Here is a 24,312-nt window from a genome sequence, read left to right as displayed (position 1 = left end):
TGTGATTCTTTGTTGCCAAAGGGCAGAGGTCAAAAAAGGTGTGCGTGAGAGCCTGTTTCAAAAGAGGAAGCGGATATGACTTTCTAAATGGTTGCTGTAGCAACCACAGGATGATCAGCACATTAAAAAAAAAAAAACATTAAAAATGGCATTAAGGGGGACAGGGGACAGGGGACAGGGGACGACATCTGATCTCGCTCCCTCCTAGGTTCCCCTGGTCTCCCCCCTTCTCTACCTGCCCTCCCCTTACACCCTCCCGCCTTCGCCCCCCAACCATCCCATTTCCCCCACCTTTACCATACCTCCCCCCCCCCCTTCCCTGGTCCCTCTTCAACAGTACTCTCTCTTTTCTTTCTCTATCCCTTTTAAACCCGGAAAAGGTTATGTAATACGGCTGTACAAATTAAAGTAGGACAGTGCGAGCCATCGTGCTTCCTGACAGAAACACTGCAAATAAACATGTGATTTGTTCTGTACAATCTATTAATGTTTGTATACAAAATATTCCTATGTCAAGTAATCCTGTTAATGCAAATGCTGAAAAGAAGCCCTGTAAAACACTAAAAAAAACACAATAAAAAAGACTGAAATTAAAAAAAAATAAAAAAGACTGAAATTAAAAAAAAATAAAAAAAATGCCATTAGAAGTTACAAAAAAAAATGGCAGACTGTATTACCCAATACTACAGAATTGATGTATTTATTTTTTTAAACAGGATTTTTCACGTTTTGCTGCTTTAAAGGAGCAATCCATGCAGTAGACAATACCTTTCTCTTTTTTTTTATTCAACACAAATGTTTTTTTTTTTTTTATCTTGAAGTTTATTGGTCTTTGTTTGCAGTACATGGTATTACAATAAGTGTTTTTTTTGTTATGAGTTCTAATATACTGTACTGAGCATCTTTTGATTTCTATAGCAGATTAGCACACTTCCCCAGCAGTGCAAGATCTTTGCAACACTTTTCTGTTTGCTGGGAATATTGCCAACCAACAAATTATCAGTTTGAGCTACAAACTGTATCAATTGCAAGTTACTTTAGGAATATTAGAATGCATTGAAGCTGCGGAGTTGCACTGAATGAAGGATTCATTGAAACGTTTGCCATTTAGGGAACCCTGGAAAGCGGGTTTTTGCTGATCAATCACGGAAGAATGAATCGATCTGAAGTTTAGGCAATTAGTTTTCAATAAAAGTAATCTAAGGCTGCATGTATTAAACTTACATTTTTTTTCTGATTTTAAATGAGGTTATGTGAGCCAACAGTATAACAAGCAGAAATGTTTTTCTATCATAATTGGTTGTTAAGAAGGTAATCCAAAGGATCAGAGCAGAGCACAACTGTGGAAAAGATGGGGGCTTAACACCAGTGAAGAAGTTAAAAAATATGAAACTTTAATCCATAGTATACAAGGAACACACAATCAGGAACTCTGACGCGTTTCGGGCGGGACGCCCTTTGTCAAAGAGTATGTCGCGTATATACTCCCCCGCCCCAAACGGTCCTCTATAACAGTGCGAGCAATATCGAATGCGAACATACTCTTTGACAAAGGGCGTCCCGCCCGAAACGCATCAGAGTTCCTGATTGTGTGTTCCTCGTACACCATGGATTAAAGTTTCATATTTTTTAACTTCATCACTGGTGTTTAGCCCCCATCTTTTCCACAGCTGTGCTCCGCTCTGATCCTTTGGCTTACCTTCTCTGCTATTGACAGGCGTGATGCACACATAAAGGATGAGCTGCCAACTACGCGAGTACTCCCTTTTTCCTATATCAAGATAAGGATACTGTGACCTTTATAATAGTGCTACTCCAGCGTGAGTGTTCTAGTGATATAGTCTGACAGGAATACATACTCAGTTACTGTCCGTCATCATCACATGAACTGTTATCTCATCAATCCCTATTAGGAGCATTCTATGCACTTGGTCTAACAGTCTCACTGGACATTTATCAGAGCTTGTCCAACATTTCACTATGTTTACTATTCAGGACTTTATTATACTATATGTGTCCTTGATTCACTGAGCACCGATACTCAGAACCTGTTTCTGCATACTTACCTAATTGGTTGTTAACCTTGGTTTGAATGCAGAGTTATACCACGCCATTAAACGGAAGTTGGGACAGAACGATTGGAGGAACATAGTGTAATGGCTCATATTTCCCAAGCAGTGTTATGCCATAAGACACCTTCTGGTCCATTCATGGGCTGTACGGTTCCTTCTAACACGAGGAGGTTAGCATGGTTTAGTAAATATGGTTCAAAATTATTTCTTCTATTTAGTATTTTCTCTGTGGTTACCAAATGATCTAGAAACAAAACACTGGATGGCGCTCAAACACTTATCTAGCGAGGTGAATAAATTAAGTGGATATAAATGTGAATACAAAATCTAATATGAAGGTGAAAAACACACTGAATAAAGACGAAAAATATTGCTACTACCCTTAAAAGCTTGTTTCCTAAGCTTGACAGACAATTTTCTCAAACAGCAGGGGAGCCAGACAAATGCCATGAAATAAAGAAAAATAACATAGTGCAATTTTGACAAATAAGGTGATAAAATTAAGTGATCTGTAGGTATTCTACTCACAAGTGGAGCAGAATAATAGGCAAGATCCCACACAGTGGCAAGTTCTTCCGGTGGTAGTGAACAGGCACCTTCAGGAGCTCAAACAGAAGAAAAGAACCAATAGTGCAGACTATAACAAAATTTATCGGCACAGAAATAAAATGGAGGCGTACATAATGACAGCATCAATCGGGCATTAAGACAGGCAGGGCATCTCAGTCTGTAGTGGTCGCAACCTCACTGCAGCTTCTCCCTGCGTCCGCGGCCTCGATCCACGTCACTTCCCCTCTTCCTGGGTTAAACGTCCACGAGGACACGCACACTGCTTCCGGGTTCCTTCTCCTCTCTCCTCTACGGATCCTCAGATGGTCCAAAAAACTCTACGCGTTTCGCTGCGCTTGAGTGGCAGCTTCATCAGGAGTGGCCATCTAGTGCGTCACTACCAATATATGTATACACGCACTAAACCGGAACACAGTCTAATAGAATAATACTCATAATTCTCTCTCTAATATTAATTAGCTGGTTACAGCCTAAAAAAACATTAAATGACAACTACACAGACAGTATTATACAAATAATCATAAAATATATATCAACATGTTTATACTGCTATTATAGAGTATTTCCAAAGAGAAATCTTCCAAGCTAATTGGCTGATTAAAACATAGTATTAATCATTACATACTAGCTCAAATACTTTAAAAAGTAAATTCAACAGTCTAATGTTCCCCAATTACATAGAGTATTGAAATGACTAAATAAACAGAATAAAACTTATCAAAAATGACGATTGAGGTTATTGATGTTTTCATATAGAGCCATGGATATTTATGAAATGGAATAGAAAATGGGCATAATTAATATATAAAATACAAAAAAATACTCATCTGTTTAAAGCATAATTATAAGAATACATGTAAAATAAGTTTTAAAGGCATGCAGTAATTAAAATCAAGAACATGCAATATAGAAGAGTGGAAATAACATTAGAGATAGACCCCCAGATCAAAATCTACATTCATTCCGTTGGGTACCAAAGTTTTTAATTTGTGAATCCAAAAGGATTCACGTTTGGTGAGTTCTGTTTCCCTATCTCCTCCTCTCCAATGTGCCACTACATGTTCTATGACCACAAACTAAGGCCCCAAGGGTCTCCCTGATGGTGTGCAATAAAATGTTGTGAAAGAAAGTGTGTTGTGACTTTTCTCCGAATATTGCCGACATGCTCTAGGATCCTAACCTTAATGGGCCTTGAAGTTTTACCAACATATTACAACTTGCACGGTCATTCAATTAAATAGATCACATGATCTGTCCTGCAAGTTACATGTGAGGGTATCTGATATTTTTCTTTAGAAAAAAGGGTAAACCGGCGCCACAGAAAGTATAATGAAAACCAAACCAAAAAGGTGTATTGTCCAAATGGAGTCCTATTAGTGCTGGTATTCGAGGGTTCTCACATCAACGAAGTAATATGTGGAAAAAGAAAAGAAACATATTATGGTGCAGTAAATCAAAACACTGGGATGAAAGGTGTAAACTTGACAACACAGGACAAACAGGACATACAAAACAAGACACACACACGAAAAACACTCGCACAGGCCTATTAATAAAGAAAAGCTGATTTAATACTGGAGGGTAGAAATGACACGCATCCGGAGGGGTAAAATTGCAACCCTACTCACAAGATGCTGGATAAGTCAAGCAACGACCTGGAGACAAGCAGCTGGGCTTCCAAAATGGCAACCGGGATCCTCTCACTGGCATGCTCACGTGACAGGGGTGAAGGTAGAATCACTCGAGTGAAAGGACTTCCGGGCGAATGTGACGTCACGTCCGCTTGGGTTCCACACCGGACGCCCTTCTCTCACCAGTCCTCCACTGATATGCCGCAATGTCCCCTCAAGTCCGTGTTTTTCGTGTGTGTGTCTTGTTTTGTATGTCCTGTTTGTCCTGTGTTGTCAAGTTTACACCTTTCATCCCAGTGTTTTGATTTACTGCACCATAATATGTTTCTTTTCTTTTTCCACATATTACTTCGTTGATGTGAGAACCCTCGAATACCAGCACTAATAGGACTCCATTTGGACAATACACCTTTTTGGTTTGGTTTTCATTATACTTTCTGTGGCGCCGGTTTACCCTTTTTTCTTGTGTCCTTGACTGACTATACTGTCAGTTTTTTACTTGGCTGCCAGCATCTTTTATCACATAAGTGTTTTATATATATTAGCGCTGTTTTACACCATTCTTTTTTCTGTGATATTTTTCTTTAGTGACATAGGATGCAAAGTTACATTTATCTTGGGCTCTAAAGCTGCAGGCCTTACATATAGTACAGCCATAGAAACCCTTCACTTGTGGAAGCCAGATATTCATAGTTTTCTTTGGTTTTGGCAATGCACTTGGTGCCAGTTTATTCTTCAATATGTTGGCCCTTTTGAAGATAATTTTTGGAGTATCTGGAACTATATCAACCAAAATACTATCACTTTTTATGATATACCAATGTTTTTTTGACTATATCTGATATTTGGTTGGCTTGTCTATTGTATTTGGTTAAATACAAAGTTAAAATCTTTATTGGAATCTTTTTGCACCTTTTTAGGCTCCAAAATTTGCTTCCTGTTTAGTTTGTCAACTCTTTTTTTAGCTTTGTAAATGATATCCGCATTATATTCTCTATCAAGGAATTTTCCTTGTAGGAAGGATGCTTGTTCTTCAAACACATGTGGATCACTGCAGTTTCTCTTCACCCTCCTCAGTTGACCATATGGCATATTTTTTGTCCAATTTGGATGATGACAACTGGAGGGTAAAAGATAACTAAGTGCTATGTACATTAATGGCGCTATATAAATAAAGACATACAATACAACTGATTCCATCAACTTTTTTGAAGAAGGTCTTGGTCTTGATTGTTCCCTCTTCCATGTAAACAGTTAAGTCTAAAAACTCCACTTGATTTTGACTAAAATTGCATGTGAACTTGAGATTTTTGTCGCTCATTCATGTGTAGATTAAATTTTTGTAGATCCTCCTCTTCCCCTCTCCAGATAAAGAAAATGTCGTCTATGAATCTCCGCCATAGGACCTAGCCCGCGCCAAGCCCTGCAGATGGCCAAATCTTCTCCTCCTCCCAGATGTTCATGAAGAGGTTTGCATAGCTTGGCGCGAACTTGTGACCCATGGCGGTTCCACAGACCTGAAGATAAAACACATTTTCAAACCAGAAATAATTATGTTGAAGTATAAAATATATAGCATCAACCAGGAATTGAACCTGTTCTGGTGGCATTTCTTTATCCTCAGATAAAATTTTAAAGATGGCATCACACCCTTTTTGGTGGTCAAAACAGGTATATAGGGATGTTACGTCACATGTGACCAAATACATGTCCTCCTCCCATACCTTTATGACACATAAAGCTTGGCCCCCTGCAGACGCACTTACTAGTATTCCCTCCTACTGTCTCTGTACGTTCTCCCTACCTACCAATTAGATTGTAAGCTCCTCGGAGCAGGGACTCCTTCCTTAATGTTACTTTTACAGTATGTCTGAATCACTTATTCCCATGATCTGTTATTTATATTATTTGTTATTTATATGATATGTATTACTACTGTGAAGCGCTATGTACATTTATGGCACCATATAAATAAATATTAATATTTTAATATTATCACGTTATTTGAACACAATATCACTGTTTAACAATTAATTGATTTGGTCAAAATATTCACTGTATATTATTAGTGTACACTAATAGAGTTAGCGCCGTTTTCTTTCACCTTCACGTAGCTATATAAATAAAGACATACAATACAATACCTGATTTTGTAGTATTGCCAGGATGTCATTGGTATCTTTCAGATATGACTTCATTGACCTCACATATCTCTGCAAATATACATCTATATATGCAGATAAGTTAGAGGTCAATGAGTCAATTCCAGAAATTATTGGCCTCCCTGGGGGGTTCTTCAGATCTTTACGGATCTTGGGCAAGGAGTAGAAGATGGGGAGTCTCGGTTTATCTCTAAATAAATATTGAAATTCTTTATCTGATAAAACTCCCATATCTCTTCCACTGTCCAAAAGAATCCTTAGTTCCTTCATAAAGTCATGACCTGGATCTTTAGTCAGTTTTAAATATGTATTAGAATCATCCAAGATTTTAGCAGATTCTTTTAGATAATCGCTTTTGTTCAGGATTACCACCCCCCCCCCCTTATCTGCTGCTTTTATAACAATGTTGGGGTCATCTGTTATTTCTGTGCCGATAAATTTTGTTATAGTCTGCACTATTGGTTCTTTTCTTCTGCTTGAGCTCCTGAAGGTTCCTGTTCACTACCACCGGAAGAACTTGCCACTGTGTGGGATCTTGCCTATTATTCTGCTCCACTTGTGAGTAGAATACCTACAGATCACTTAATTTTATCACCTTATTTTGTCAAAATTGCACTATGTTATTTTTCTTTATTTCATGGCACTTGTCTGGCTCCCCTACTGTTTGAGAAAATTACCAAGTGATCTAATCAGATACAAACATTTTAAAAAGAAGTATGCACTGAATGAAGCTTTGGATTTTATAATGATTTCAATCATGTCGAGATTGGTCCCACGTAAGCATTTGCATTATGTTTCCTGATGTTGTGCTGAAGTAGTTTTTTAATGGCTCCCCAGATAAAATGGTAGCAAGTACTATGACCAATACGTTCGACAAATAATTCAAAAGCAGCTCCATTACAGTAAGAGAGGGTGGTCCTGGCTTATTCCTAAAGCGCTACCGACAAGCCAGGTTCTCAGCATTTCTCTAACCGAGATCTAAATGTTACCAAAGCAACTTGCTTAGGTAAGGATCGCCCGGAAAACCTGTTATGTAGCTGCCACATAAGAATGGAGTTGGACCCCCCTGCATTAAGCCCCTGGAGCAAGTTACATCTTTTGGCTAATACTATGGGTTTCTAACAGCAGGGATGGGTACCGCATAATATCAGGAAAGTTTGTTTGAAAAGGTACCCGGGCTCTATCTCTATATGACGTATTAAAGATGTAGAGATGTAAAAAAGGGGGATGTGATACTGCCTGAAAATAGTATTCTTTTGATGTCCTCCTGTGACTCGGAACCCCAGCAGGATCTATCCAGGACCCTTGTTGGCAATGAATACAAAAAAGAATGGGGGAGCACAGTTATAGGAAACGGGCAGTTAATATATCTAGTGATCGATATGGTAATTAGCACATCTATTAGATTGATAGTTCATGGGGCAGATTCCAAACGCAAAAGGTATACATACATTGGTGTGTGTATGTGGGTGGAAAGGTAAGAGAATATACAACTTACACGGCCTTGTGTATGTTCAGTCACATCAAGGTTTCTTTGGGTTTCTTGTCGCCTTGAAGTGATGTGTTCTTCTGCGGTCCAGACTTTTCTCCTTGGTGTGTTTTCAGCTTTCTACGTTCGTTTGATGTATCCCTCCAGGGGGGTTTCCTCTCATGTAAACAAAAATCGTCCGGATGGGGAGCTACGACTGCACCTCTGCCTCCTTGGAATATGCTGAACAAAATGTCCCAACTGAAGAGTAGAGCCTTCCAAGGAGGCAGAGGTGCAGTCGTAGCTCCCCATCCGGACGCGGAAGGAGAGACCCCCCTACCACTAACCACCTTATTACTCCCCTTGCTTTTATTTCCCCATAGAAGCCTTTGGTTTCTGTGTTTTTTACCTGTTTCATTTTTAAAGCATGTTTTTTATTTAAATAAAGTTTTTATCCTGTAGACCATAGTGTCATTTAATTTGTCTTCACCCAATTATCAGCTTCAGGGGCATATAACGACTAGGAACAGAAGTGTAAAGAAACCACTAGGAGTGTGCACTCACACTGGCCCGTGTGAGTATTGTGTTATATCGTTCTTTATTTCCCCCTTCATCACCACCTGCAACCATTTGAAAGTTATCCACAGATAACAATCTGAGGCCCTGCCCTAACGGGCAACAATAAGATACCAAGATAGGAGAAGACTCACATTAGCCCGTGTGAGTGCTTGATCATACCATTGCATTTCAATGGTCTACTGCTATACCATCCTTCCCCATATTGCAGCCTCTGTATATTTGACTTAATCTAACCTCCTTTTTTGTTTACATGAGAGGAAACCCCCCTGGAGGGATACATCAAACGAACGAAGAAAGCAGAAAACACACCAAGGAGAAAAGTCTGGACCGCAGAAGAACACATCACTTCAAGGCGACAAGAAACCCAAAGAAACCTTGATGTGACCGAACTTACACAAGGCCGTGTAAGTTATTTATTCTCTTACCTTTCCACCCACATACACACACCAATGTATGTATACCTTTTGCGTTTGGAATCTGCCCCATGAACTATCAAATCTAATAGATGTGCTAATTACCATATCGATCACTAGATATATTAACTGCCCGTTTCCTATAACTGTGCTCCCCCATTCTTTTTTGTATTCACCGCATAATATCAGCATGGCAGTTCTGGCAAAAGGTCAGTCTGCTGGAATTATAAAGCAGCATTACATTGACATGAAAGAAGCATGCTGCCCAGCATAACAATGCAGTTACGAAAAGTCTGCAGTAAAAAAATATAACGAACCCTTTCTAATTCTCTTTATTCTATTTGAGATGTTGCATAAAGCCTGCAATAGAATATAATTAAACCGATCAGATTTCCTTGTTCAAAAGAGGGGTCTTTAATTACGTACAGTATTCTGGCTTAAAAGATAACCCAATTTGTTTAGTAAGGCAACTCCCAAAAGGTAGATTTAATGCAAACAAACAATATTTACCTTGCCCTCACAAGCTAAGCTACCTCTAAACAAGCCCAGTTCCCCAAACAAAAATCTCCTTCCCCTAAAGATGTAGAACGTTGACCATGTGTTCCCTTCTGCTGCTTTGAAAGACAATATAATACAATGATACCCACATGACAAATATACCGGGAAACCACAGACTAGAATACAGATGAATGCGTATCCCCTAGTAAACTAAATGGCTATAATAAAAATAGTCTGTAAATATTTTATAAGAGAAACAATCTCTTAATACACACACACACACACACCACACACACACACACACACACACACACACACACACACACACACACACACACACACACACTTCTATTGGAGAGTGATTAAATGAAGTCCTTACGGTCCAATTTCCGTTTCTCTGTGATATCCATTGCCTTTTCTTTATTTTCATTGGCAGAGAAAGAATTTCCCTGCAACCATTTTTCAAAAGTGAAGGGCGAGCAAGGTTACCCGTTTTTTGTAAGGGTATTTTTGAGCGAAATCAGGACATTCCCTTAGCATACAGATCAGTGACCAGTGCCAGAGTTACACACAAACTAAGCTACAGCTTTGGGCCTCACAATATGAGGCCTTCAAAAGAGAAAAGAATGAATGCATTTCACGTTTTAAAAACGGGTGATAAAGAAGATATGGGAAAAAGAAGATTCTCTATCAATATGAAAATTTTCATTCAACTACTGTATGATCCCAAGCATCACGTGCATCGAAAGTGACAAACTTCATAGCTTATCATTTGAAGACATTATCAAATGACTATGCTCTCCAAAAATGGAGAACATGCTGCTCTGAAAGTGGCAATAGTTGTTCTGCGAGTTGTAGAAGCTGCCCTGCATGTTCCATCATCAATATTTATTAAGTCTTCGCCATAGTGCACAACTATCTGAGCCCCTGGATGGAAACACGGTTTCTTTGTGTACAGATAACCATGAATTAGATCATCCTTAACCAACAGTAAAGAAACAACAAGGGAAGCAATTGTGGAAAAATACTGTCCTTCTGCTCTTACCTTGGAATCGTATGCCGACTGTTTTATTACTTCAGGTGCCATCCAAAACGGTGTGCCTACAAAGGTATTCCTCTTGATTTGTGTGTCTGTTAATTGCCCGGCTACGCCAAAGTCAGCCAGTTTTACTTCTCCTTGTTCCGACAGCAAGACATTGGCAGCTGGAAGTAATATTTACATTCATTCATTTTCCCACATACAATGCTGTTAACCAATATATGTGTCACTAAAAAAATTAAATGTTCTTACCTTTGATATCTCTGTGGATTTTCTTTTCCAAATGTAAGTAGTCCAGTCCCTTCAATATTTCCCTTAAGATTGTAGCAATCTGAATTTCATCTAAGTGACCAGGCTCTAACTACCAGAAGAGAACAGATAATCAGTCAGGAGTTTACTAAAGAGAGATATTAGTCCATAATTACAAATAATTTAGAGCACATATATTTCCATAATAAAATAAATAAATACTGCTTTTAAAAGTGTCCGGAAAAGCTGCTGATCTTACAGAAAGAGCATTCCAATAAATATAAAGTTCAGGCACTGTACTTGATGCAGTCTTTTTGTCAAAACTTTTTAGTACTGAAGGAAACTTTCAGAAAAACAATGACTTCTAATTAGTTCCGTTTATATATTTCTGAATCGTTTCATTGTGTATTCTTGGTAATTTAACATCCCTCCAGTTATCTAGTTCATGCTAATTAGTTGTAAAAACTACACTGGCATTTGGAAAGGAAAAACAAAACGGCAAGGAAACAATGAACAACACGGAAAAAGCTCTAAAGATAGGATTGTGGCAGACTATAAATGGAGAATTTTTATTTTCTGAAATACGCCATGTGATAAAGAAACATTGTACGTACTAGATCCAGAGCAGAGCCTCCTCCAAGATATTCCATTATGATCCATAACTTTGTGTCCTAGCAAAAGAAAACAAAAAACAGAAACGGTTACAAAAGAAAAAGGATTTGCAACTCAGATTAAATGTAAAAAAAAATATGTTTCTCACAAGTACAGTACTGGCAAAATGCATTCATCCTGACAAACTTAAATACATCTTTCTAATTCATTCTTCCAATGACGTCATAAAATTATCTTTTTTTTTCCTACTAAATATCTGCGCAATATACTGGACACCTAACAAGCTCCTATTGAACCCCCAAAATAACCACAACATATATATAAGCATATGAGTGTCACAGAGGAGTGCTACTGAGCATGGCAATATATATTTAAAACCAGAGAAAATATCTGGGCAGTATGAATAAATAATTTACGAAGATGTGCTATTTCAAAAAAGGCACCTTTTGATGGCAGAATGAGCAGTAAAGTGTGTTATGGCATAATAAATATGCCTCTATATCCATCTATTAACCTTTACAGTGCCAGAAGGTCCTTGGCACGCTGTCGTAGTTAGCATATGCATCGATCACGTGATTGGAACCCATTGCCTAATGTTGGGGATGGGAGAAGTCCTTCTCTTCCACTCTGATCGCAGTACAAAGCTGTGGATACCATCATCCTCTGGAAGCACATATCACAAGAGGCAACCGCCCTTCTGATCTGGTACAGTTGACCTCATAAGGACCCCTCTAAAGTTATGTCTATCCTTATTTTATTTTTATACCCCTGTGTCATCTCGTCTTGTGACTTTGGACCTTATGCCTCACTAACCAACTTCGATTGTAAGATCTTTGGGGCAGAGACCTATGCCTGTAAAATAGTATGCAACATGCTTTGGAACTGTGAGTACTATATTAAAAATATACATTATTGCATTTGGTAAATGTCTTAAATGTGCACCCCCAGGGATATTGTAGATAGTGTTGTGAAACTGTTCCTATCTTCTGGCACAGTATTTGTCAGCCAGGGTGCTGTGATATTCCCTCAGGAAAACACAAAGGGGTTCGGCACTAGAAAACAGGTTTGTGTGATAGATTTTGCATTACATATAAAATACAAAGGGGGGGGGGAGGGTGTTTATAATTACAAACAATATTCTGATAATATGATCATAGCATATTCAACTGTAAATGTACAATTCAGTATTAAATAGGTGTTTAATTTCAGCTTCTAATTGGTGTTATAGGAATCTAAATAAATGTCATGTAAAACTGAAGGTGTGCCTCTGTTGCCGGTTCAGATAAATAGTGGTTCCTTGTAGAATAAAAAACAAAAAAGAAGAAAAGCAATAAATGCTTTTCTGCCCAGTCGGGTACAACTAAAGGTATGTGGGCCTTGGTGCAAGTTAAAAAAAAAAAGAAAAAAAAAAAGGAGGGGTGTCCCCACTCCTCTTTGGTATCCTACCTGTGGAACGGTGCATGCGTGGCCCGGAGGAGGGAGACCACCCAGGCGGCGAAGGCAGAAGAAGTTGGGCTTCCGTGAAGGGCACTGACGAACTCAGAGCCTTGGGGAGGGGTAGCGGAGAGAGAGCGAGAAGGGGGGCGGGGGGGCGACAACTGCCGGAATAATGTTCTGACTACTAAAATAGGTACCGGACTTTATGTTAGTCAGTTGTATTGAGAAAGAAAAAAATGGGATATTCGGTTTCATTTATGTATGACAATGAGTTGAGAGCTTATGTGCTATTTGTACAGGATATCCAATAAAAAGTTGATGTTGAAAAAAAAAAAAAAAAGTACCGGAACAGTGTTCCGACTGTGGTCAGAAGGGACCCTAACAGTTGTGGGCCCTGGTGCAGCAGAACTGGCTGCACCGATGGTAGTTCCGCCACTGTGTCCAGTCTGTCTGTATATCATTTATTATCTCATTGGGACCCCGCGTTTTTACTTCTAAATCCAGAGATTCAGCTTCAACACACACATTTAGGCCCAGATCCACAGAGGTTCGTTACTAGGTTAACATAGGGGTGCACAAACTGGGGGGCGGGAGATTTTTCTGAGCTGGGTGCGGTGGTTGCAGAGCCCCGTGCTCTTCCCCTAGACATTTACATTAAATACCGGTGGGATCTCGTGAGGCCTCTGCAACTCACAACTTACCGTGATTCAGACGGCTGTATGACACGTCGACATAGCAACGCAGCGTCGTCATGTGACTTCATAGGTGTCAAATGATGCTGCGGGTCATGTGACGTCACATGACCCCGCAGCGTCATTTGATGCGGCTCCAAGGTAGGGGGGGGGCGCGAGCGCCGGGGCAGGCAAGACGGGGCACACCAAGAATGTTCACGCTCCCCTGGTTTAACACATTGTTAATTGACATATACAGTTGTGTGAAAAAGAAAGTACACCCTCTTTGAATTCTATGGTTTTACATCAGGACATAATAACAATCAACTGTTCCTTAGCAGGTCTTACAATTAGGTAAATACAACCTCAGATGAACAACAACACATGACATATTACACCGTGTCATGATTTATTTAACAAAAATAAAGCCAAAATGGAGAAGCCATGTGTGAAAAACTATGTACACCCTTACTGCTTCCATAGGAATTAAGATGCTAAGTAGCAAACAGGTGCTGCTAATCAAATGCCCTTGATTAATTGATCATCAGCAAGTGTGACCACCTCTATAAAAGCCGAAGTTTTAGCAGTTTGTTGGTCTGGAGCATTCAGGTGTGTGTTAACACAATGCCAAGGAGGAAAGACATCAGCAATGATCTTAGAGAAGCAATTGTTGCTGCCCATCAATCTGGGAGAGTTATAAGGCCATTTACAAACAATTTAAAGTTCATCATTCTACAGTGAGAAAGATTATTCAAAAGTGGAAAACATTCAAGACACTTGCCAATCTTCCCAGGAGTGGACGTCCCAGCAAATTCACCCCAAGGTCAGACTGTGCAATGCTCAGAGAAAATGCAAAAAAAAAAACAAGAGTTACATCTCGGACTCTACAGGCCTCAGTTAGCATGTTAAATGTTAAAGTTCATGATAGTACAATTAGAAAAAGACTGAACAAGTATGGTTTGTTTGGAAGGGTTGCAAGTAGAAAGCCTCTTCTCTCTACAAAAGAACATGGCAGCACGGCTTAGGTTTGCAAAGTTGCATCTGAACAAACCACAAGACTTCTGGAACAATGTCCTTTGGACAGATGAGGCCAAAGTGGAGATGTTTGGCCATAATGCACAGCGCCACGTTTGGCGAAAACCAAACACAGCATATCAGCACAAACACCTCATACCAACTGTCAAGCACGGTGGTGGAGGGGTGATGATTTGGGCTTGTTTTGCAGCCACAGGACCTGGGAACCTCGCAGTCATTGAGTCGACCATTAACTCCTCTGTATACCAAAGTATTCTAAAGTCAAATGTGAGGCCATCTGTCTGACAGCTAAAGCTTGGCCGAAATTGGGTCATGCAACAGGACAATGATCCCAAGCACACCAGCAAATCTACAACAGAATGGCTGAAAAAGAAAAGAATCAAGGTGTTGCAATGGCCCAGTCAAAGTCCAGACCTCAACCCGATTGAAATGCTGTTGCTGGACCTTAAGAGAGCTGTGCATAAACAAATGCCCACAAACCTCAATGAACTGAAACAACGTTGTAAAGAATAGTGGGCCAAAATTCCTTCACAATGATGTGAGAGACTGATAGTCATACAGAAAACGATTACTTCAAGTTATTGCTGCTAAAGGTGGTTCTACAAGCTATTGAATCATAAGGTATACTTAGTGTTTCACACATGGCTTCTCCATTTGGCTTTATTTTTGATAAATAAACCATGACACAGTGTAATTTGTAATGTGTTGTTGTTTATCAGAGGTTGTATTTACCTAATTTTAAGACCTGCTAAGGAACAGATGATTGTTATTATGTCCTGATATGTAAAACCATAGAATTCAAAGAGGGTGTACTTTCTTTTTCACACCACTGTACCTCCCCAAACACGCCTTTACACAAGACATAAAAAGAAACCTGTGAGCAAAAACAAAAAACACACGAGTTACCTGGGAAATATGGTCATTTAAGCCATTGTAATATACTTTGAATATTCAAATTACCATATTTCCCATGCATCTCAGGGGTGTTCATTCTTGCTCACAGGTATCTCTCCACATGTTGTATAAATGAGTGTTTGGTACGCTCCAAAAACAGACTCCCTGTCTCCCTAAACCTATATTTCAGGTTTCTTGATTTGAGCAATCCCACCTATTAGAAATGCTTAGCGCGAGTCATGTTATTTGAAGCTAATTAAGGTAGTGCTACTGTAACTTAACATGGTGTTGAGCCTATGCGAATAAATGAGATATACAACTGCTGTTCTTTTAGCATATAATGAGCTGTGTGTACCTGGGTGTTTTTATAGAAAGTCCCGTTATTAGTACAACGTAATTAGTTAACGGACCTCCGTGGATCTGGGCCTTCAAGTACTGCTGCAAGTAAGACTGGAAGCATGTATGAGCTACACCAGGGGGGCGCAAGATTTTTCTGGGTGGGCACAGGCAGTTGCAATGGCCCCGTGCTCTTCCCCAAGGTATTAAAATTAAATGCCGTGGGATCGCTTGAGGCCTCTGGAACTTAAACTTACCTTGCTACATCCGGCGTCCGGAAGCGTCTACATGGCAACGCGGCGTCAAATGGCACAGCGGGGTCATGCGGTGTGACGTCACACGCGCGTTGCCATAGCAATGCAGCGTCATTTGACGCCACACAGAGCGAAGGGGGGCGCGATCACCGGAAGACAAGAGGCAGGGGGCGCCGGGGCAAAAGTTTGCGTACCCTTGAGCTACACAAACATAATTTACAAAGTTTTATAAATCAAATGTACTCATTTTACATTCATGTGGAAGAATATCAATTTTATACACACTTTAATGTTAATACGGTAAACATTGATGATCTATTCATAGCGATTGTATCCTGAATACTCCAGTTGTTTTATACAAAAACTAAATCATCCTGCTTGCTACATAATTACATACTCTTAGTAGCCACAAAAGTATGTGTCTATTTAGTTGGTATCCTGCTAGAACTTCTTATAACTAACAAGAACTTATGTTTCAAAACAGATGTCTCACTTGAAATGTATTCTTACTGGCTAAATCATATGGGACAAAAACACTATTTAGCAAGTATATTTTGTTGTCACAGACTAACATTCCAACTCCAAAAGGTAATGCAAGTATAGAATTTGTTTTAACTCCTCCCAAATACCAAGTATCTTTGAAGGATATAAATGGAACAAGATGCATCATTCAAATATAAAACAAATTGTAGTTTGTGTATATATATAAAAAAAAAAGCAGATCAGTTTCACAAAATATAGTTTAATTTAAACCTGACTGAACAGTTCCACCCATAGTATGCATATCTTAAGCAGTGCCTGTGTCACCACAATTCCCTTTTTTCTCTCTACTATGAAATATTTAAAAGGAGAAAACTCACTCTTTGTATCTCTCCTCCTGATAGCCCACTTCCCCCTAAACATCTCATCTATCCCACTGCACTCCTAAACAGCTCTTCTATCCCACTTCCCCCCCTAAACATCTCCTCGTCTATCCCACTGCCCCCCTAAACATCTCCTCGTCTATCCCACTTCCCCCCTAAACATCTCATCTATCCCACTGCCCCCCTAAACATCTCCTCATCTATCCCACTGCCCCCTAAACATCTCATCTATCCCACTGCCCCCCCTAAACATCTCCTCGTCTATCCCACTTCCTCCCTAAACATCTCCTTGTCTATCCCACTTCCCCCCTAAACATCTCCTCGTCTATCCCACTTCCCCCCTAAACATCACATCTATCCCACTGCCCCCCTAAACATCTCCTCGTCAATCCCACTTCTGCCCTAAACATCTCCTCGTCTATCCCACTTCCCCCCTAAACATCTCCTCGTCAATCCCACTTCTGCCCTAAACATCTCCTCGTCTATCCCACTTCCCCCCTAAATATCTTCATGTCTATCCCACTTCCGCCCTAAACATCTCCTCGTCAATCCCACTTCCCCCTAAACATCTCCTCGTCTATCCCACTTCCGCCCTAAACATCTCGTCTATCCCACTTCCCCCCTAAATATCTTCATGTCTATCCCACTTCCACCCTAAACATCTCCTCATCTATCCCACTTCCCCCCTAAACATCTCCTCGTCTATCCCACTTCCGCCCTAAACATCTCCTTGTCTATCCCACTGCCCCCTAAACATCTCGTCTATCCCACTTCCCCCCTAAACATCTCGTCTATCCCACTTCCCCTCGCGTCCGCACGGTCTGCCCCTCTATGGACGAAGCCCAAGAATACATTGTAGCTGCGGAGTTACACTGACTGAAGGATTGATTTGAAATTGAGGCAGCCATTTAGTGAACCCTGGGAAGCAGGAATTTGCTGATCGATCACGGGAGAAAGAATTGATCAGCAACTTAGGTAATTCGTTTTCAATAAAAAGTAATCAAAGGATTCATATATTGAAACAAAATAAAAAAGGTTTAAATTTTTTTTAAAGCTGCTTAGATTGCCTTTTTAACAGTACATTGGTTATGGGAAAAAAAAAAATATTAAACCAGTCTTTCAACTTGTTTGCCTACCATTTAATTCAAAACAGAATATAGATTTTAACCCATTTTTATGTTGGTCCAACAGACGAGGTCTGGAAGTAGTACTGCTGCGACCACGTTTATCCTAAAACATACCCGAAAATTTTCGGGCATGTTTGCCGATGGTCGCGGCCCGAAAGCGGCCCAAAAACAGCTGATAACAGCTGATAGCGCTAGACAAAGAAAGCGCTTAGCGCTAAACAATGGCAATGCCCGCAGGCGCACAAAACGGCCGGGAAACGGCCGTGAACGGGCCGCATCATCGCGCGATTTGACCCGATTTGCCCGCGATTTTTAAAATCGCGGGGAAAAGGCCGCAGAAGAATAAAAGCGGCCGCCAGTGTACAAACATATTGCTTTCACTTCTACTTTGATCCTTACACCTAAACTAGGAAAGAATGATACAGCAATTGAAGCTCTTATAAACGCGTCAACATTTTGTGAAAAGTGGAAGCATACTGGATCATTTGTGTGCGGACAGAACAGGACAGTTTTTATTAAGGAGAAGTGTGGGAGCTTCAAAATGCCAATATAAACCTACATATGTGAAGTCCTCTTTTGGGTTGATTCATTGCAACTTATCACAGTATGCATATACAGTACCATATTTACACCAGGATGGAAAAGGAAGATCAAAGACAAAAGTTTTGTTGACCTGCTAACGTCGTCATCGTTATTGAAGTGTGATATGCAGATGAATGTCAGACACAGGTTACTGATGGTGTTATCATTTTGCCAAGATCACTGCAGGAAATAGCAAATCTTTAACAATTCCCAATTCTCTCTGCACTCATCTCTTCACCTCTCACACCTACAGAAATGTGTACATACTTACAGTGCATGTGAATCAGCAGTGTATTACCAAAATCCCCGGCCACACGGCCAAACATCCAAGACCGAAGGCACACTGCGTTAGGCTGCGGCCCCAGTACGTTCTACAGCGCACGTCGAGGCGTGCACTGCACGAACAAGTACTGCCCCTCAATCGGGCTGGGCCCAGTACGTGCCTTTGCGCACATTTGGCAGACGCGCTCTACTACCAGTTTTTCAAAAGACAGCAAAATTGTGTTTAGAACTTGCGACGGAGAGGTGGCCACGCCCCCCGTGGCGGTTCGGCCAATGAGAGAGAACCATGCGCGTGAGGTCACGGTGACGCCCCTGCAAAACCCCGCCACGTTCCCTATCCCCCATCGCAATCTCCTGCATCTGCCACAGACCGCAGTGAAGCGCTGTGCACGTGCAGCCACCCCGCCGAGTGCAGACTGGGATTGCAGCCTTTGGGTCCCACCTCTAGCTCTGCTTCTCATTATCCTGCTAAACCAAATATGGATGAATGACGATAATGATTCAATGATCATCACAGAGGTTTCCATAATTAGATATGGGCTGCCCCTTGTTAAACTGGAGCACTTCCAAGTACTTAAATGGGTAGTCCCTCCTACGACAAAAGTAATCTAGGGGCAGTCAGTCGTTTAACAGGTAAAGTAGAGCTAGTAGGCACAGTTTATTTATTTATTTTTTAAATGTGGACAAACCTACTTACCTACAGCATAGCTTAAAGACAACAGCATTTATATAACCATTTATTAATTTAGAGGAGAGTACGTTTGCTAGTCACACACAATGCAAACTTATGTTTGAGTTTATTGCATCTGGTCCGCTAATCCTTTCCTTGGCACAAAATCATATAAATGTCTCCAGTGCACACAATTCCAGTTATGCAAACACTGAGCCATCGGCACAAACAGTATTAGTTTTCAAAGTGACAGGCAAATCTGGTTTCTTCCTGCAACTGCAGCCCTACATTTCATCTACATATTGTACAATAAGTATTTTCAGGTCATAAATTCACGTTCTAGTAGGACTACCCAAAAATAAACTTTTCAGTTCTGTCCCATTTAATAGTAGTATTTACTCACCTTTAGATAGGAACCATAATACTTGGTCACGTATGGGCTATCACACTGGCTCAGCACTGTAATTTCCTGTTGAATGTCTTCTATTTCATCCTCTGCTTCTTCCAGGTCTATGATTTTTATAGCAACAACTTTCTGAGTCCGATTGTCAATTCCTTTAAAGACTTCTCCAAAAGAGCCTTTGCCTATTTTCTCCAGCTTTGTGAATAGTTCCTCTGGGTCTGCTTTTAGATTCTGTAGGAAAAAAAAAAATAGAAATATGTATGCGTGTGATTTTTTTTTTTTTTTTTAACAAGGCATAGACTATACACCCTATTAAATTTTATTACCCGTGAAAAAAAGATACTATCAGAATGTAAAAATGCATTGTCCTTCAAGGTTCCAACATTAATCTAGCACAGGTCATTAAATTAGAATGGCAAGCACTAGTTCTGAAGGAGAAAAGCTGGGTGCAGCATAAATGGTACTGGTTTATTCTATGGAATATTACAACAATTATTGGAACAAGTTAAAGGTATTTCACTTGGTAAAGTACAGGCATACCCCGTATTAACGTACACAATGGGACTGGAGCATGTATGTAAAGCGAAAATGTACTTAAAGTGAAGCACTCCCTTTTTCCCCACTAATCGATGCCTGTACTGTACTGCAATCGTCATACACGTGCATAACTGATGTAAATAACACATTTGTAACAGGCTCTATAGTCTCCCCGCTTGTGCACAGCTTCGGTACAGGTAGGGAGCCGGTGTTTCTGTTCAGGACGTGCTGACAGGAGCACGCGCGAGCTGCCGTTTGCTTATTGAGCGATATGTCCTTACTCGCGAGTGTACTTAAAGTGAGTGTCCTTAAACCGGGGTATGCCTGTATTATTACTGTAGGTAACAAATGTCTTCAATCGATGTATTTTTGCACAATAATAAACTGCTTGAATAAGGATTAAGAGTTAATTTATACATGACAGATCGTTGGTAGGGTATTCTATTCTGGTTTTCTATTAAGAAAGTAATACTGCAGTAAGAAGTAGTCGCTCTTTCTATTAAGTAGATGATTTTCCTTTTAAATCAACAGCAAGCACTTTATGGAAAATAAGTCACCAAAGACCGTTCCAAGTGGAGCAAACTGCTGCTAATTTTCTTTGTATACTGTAACGGAATTGATGCCCAAACATATTGTCATGGAGGGCAGTACTAATGTGTCTATGCATCTTATTCATGATGTTTGTAGTTCAATGCAGCCATGGAAGTCAATGGGAATCTTCAGTCAAAAAACAGCCCGAAAGGGACGCATTGGACTATAATGAATTATTGCACCCCCCAGATGTTCGTTTTACTTCCCTCACAATTAGGACTTAAGGAAGCCAAATCCAAACCAGTTTCTTAGCAGTGATTAGGTGGAAGTGTATTGTTTGTGCTTCACAATTACACTGAAGATATAAATGTTTTGTACTCTAATCCAGGGGTGCGCACATTTTTTAAGTGCAGCCCCCTCCCCATGTTCTCCGGCATGATGTGACGTCCCGTTGTCATGGCAATGCATCGTCACTATCAGAAGACGCAGGAGGAGGAGCTGGACAGAAGATAAGAGGCAGTTACAGAGACCCCCGCACTCTCCCCTGGCAATCAATTTAAATATTGTAGGGAAGAGGAGGGGCCTCTGTAAGCGCGGGGCTCAGTTCAGTGCCCCCCCTAGAACATTTTGCACACCCCTGCTCTAATTCCTAATACGGTGTTCAAAAGCATGTGTTCTTTGCATCTACATTTTATCTGAGACCTTCCAAAACCTAGGACACAACCAACAAGCTGAAGAAACCTACTGCATATGAAGCAATAATACAGACCTGATCTTACACCGACCAAAACCTTCTGCAGCATAAGCATTGTGCATTATAGGTCATTGTTTTAAAACTTAAGGCTAAAACGCTTATCTTTGCATTATGTTGGGCAAATAAAAATATCAATTGTGAGCACATTCCCATGTCTCAGACAGGTCTGCAACCCCGCTTTTCCCCATTATCTTTTAGCATACAGTGCTTCCACTGCAGCTAGGGATTCTGGGAAATGAAATGCAAATGAGCACACAGCATTATGTTGGCAAAGTCTTGCAAACTTTAACAGCAGCAATGTGTGAAAATAAAAGCAGCAATCTCCCCAAGAAGCCTGTATGACAGGGTTCCTCAACTGGCGTGGCCCTTGGAATTCCTGCTTCTACCTATTTCATTGTCATTGCTTTGGTCGCGCTTATAGTGCCGGCGACGGCGACGTCACCCGTCGCCACTAGCGAAAGTTAGAATTTAACTTTCAGCGACGTCGCTAGCGACAGGGTCATTTATTGGTTCAGAGACAGTCACATGTGGCGACAGTCGCTGAAAAAAAATCAAATTTGACCCGCTTCTAGATTTTAGAGTAAATTGTTTTGTTTTGGAGCGATGTCGCGTCGCGGGCACTATAAGGGCAGCTAAGTGCAATTTGTCACACTGAAACTAACTTGTAAGTTTAGGTAATATAAATATGTATGGTACAGATGTTATAAATTCTTGCAAAATGTTGAAATATAATAATTTTCAAGGCTTTAAAATGTATCTAAAATTACATTCGAATATAACCTGTGGCCCTTCTACTTCCAAATGTTTTGTAATTTGTCCCTCTTCAGCTCCATATTAAACTCCTGAACCACTAATATTTAAAAACGCTCTTGAACGGTTCATCCCATTTAAAAAAAAAAAAAAAAAACGGGGTTGGAAAGGCCAAGAAGAGATCTTGCTGTTTTAATCACAACATGTAGTTTCTCCTGCTATGACCAAATTACTCCAAGTAACCCAAGGAGCAGGTGTAAAAAGGGAAATGGCTCAAGAACACTATGGAGGCTGTGTATAACGGAAGTGAAGAGAGCCCCTCTCCCTAGTATACATGCTTTCATCTGTGCCAAATGTTACAAACAATTGCTAACCAAGTTTGTTATATTTGATGTATATCATTTATCCTTACCCTCTAAACTGCACCCTGGAGAAAGCAGTATAAAACTGTGACAAAGAACCTGCACACTAATACGTTGAATCTTAAGACACTTTTTGAGTCTGGTTCTCTTGTCAATTTTTGGAGCTTAAAGGTCCTCAAGCCTGTATTTTATTCATAACCAAACTGTGCAGAGGAAGCACAAAAAGCAATAATAAATGGTTCTCAACACCTGCACAACTTGTAATTCCTCTCGGGGAAGCCGTGTCTCATTCTGTTTGACCCAGCAGGCAGTGGAGCGAGAAGAGAAGGATAAGATTGTTTGTGTTTATGGTTACAGATCCCTTGATGGAGGGATGGCAAGGAAAACAACATTGTTTACATCAGCCACATGGGTATTGAAATGTCAGGGTTTACATGAACTTTTGCTACTCAGCAGACAAATATGATATGAAAAGGCCCTACTGAAGTGTATTTGTACAGGGTATCAGTGAGATCTTTACACAATGAGAGAAGCTTTAAAGTTAAATATACCCAGGGCTTTAAGTACAAGCTTCCTGGACAAACAATTCCAAAATCCAATCCAAAGTCATGTTGCTTTTCTGTGTATATACATATTTAATTGTTGAATCCTTAAATATTGCTACAAAATGTAAATCTCTATGTAAAAAACCTTCTTGAGAACACACGAACATGTGACGAGCAAAGTGACCTTCCAGAAAACAATTGATAACTTCTAGGTGAGACATGACCGCTGCAGCTCTCCGAGGAACACATTATACATTCCTTCACTTTTACATTTCAATTGCAGATATCAAGATACTTGGTGTGGGTGAGAAGATAAACACACTGTGTGACTGGTTTTGTACTGTCCTGCAGGATACATTGGCTCCTAATGAACCATCATAATTCACATGCATTGCTGCATTAGTCTCTGATTTTGCCATTTAAGTGTATTTTTCAGATTTTCCTCTTCACTTTCCAAAAAGGGAAAAGGAAACTTAATTTCACGTCACAGCTCAGCCTTACTTTGGAAGTGAAACTTCTTTGCAGGCATGTACTGTACCTACGCTGCTGCTTCATGGTGACATAACGGCAGTGACGTCATCCTCCCCGCGCAGAAGCCGGTAGCACCTTCCTCTCCAAGTTTATTCCCTGCGCAGAGCCGTCCGGCACCTCCAGCGCATGCGCAGAGCCGTCCGGCACCTCCAGCACATGCGCAGAGCCATCCAGCACCTCCAGGGCATGCGCAGAGCCGTCCGGCACCTCCAGCGCATGCGCAGAGCCGTCCGGCACCTCCAGCGCATGCGCAGAGCCGCCTGTCTCCGCCAGCGTATGTGCAGAGGCGAGAGGCCCTTACAGTGCATGCGTAGAGGCAGCCAATACCCCCATCACATGTGCAGAGGGGGCGTGCATGCGCACAGGCAGCCATTTCCTCCTGCACATAGGCGGATAACACCGCCGGCGCATGCGCAGAGGCACGGACCCACACACACCTCTTCCAACATAATGAA

At 40.6% G+C, this 24,312-nt stretch overlaps 1 protein-coding gene across 1 annotated transcript in view; it reads right to left on the bottom strand.

Moving 5' to 3' along the window:
* The window catches only part of STK24 (serine/threonine kinase 24), a 70,419-nt gene that overhangs the window by 23,574 nt on the left and 22,533 nt on the right, over nt 1–24,312 (bottom strand). Inside the window, exons 2-5 of the mRNA XM_075590817.1 lie at nt 19,848–20,078; nt 11,296–11,352; nt 10,685–10,793; nt 10,439–10,596 (exon numbers count right to left, since the gene is read on the bottom strand). Coding sequence (XP_075446932.1) covers nt 10,439–10,596; nt 10,685–10,793; nt 11,296–11,352; nt 19,848–20,078 — 555 coding nt within the window. The remainder of the gene's footprint in view (nt 1–10,438; nt 10,597–10,684; nt 10,794–11,295; nt 11,353–19,847; nt 20,079–24,312) is intronic.

This window comes from Ascaphus truei, chromosome 3 (assembly GCF_040206685.1).
Source record: "Ascaphus truei isolate aAscTru1 chromosome 3, aAscTru1.hap1, whole genome shotgun sequence".
Lineage (NCBI taxonomy): Eukaryota > Metazoa > Chordata > Amphibia > Anura > Ascaphidae > Ascaphus > Ascaphus truei.
The sequence above is the reverse complement of the archived record's forward strand: the minus strand, read 5'-3'. Positions and strand labels throughout refer to the sequence as shown.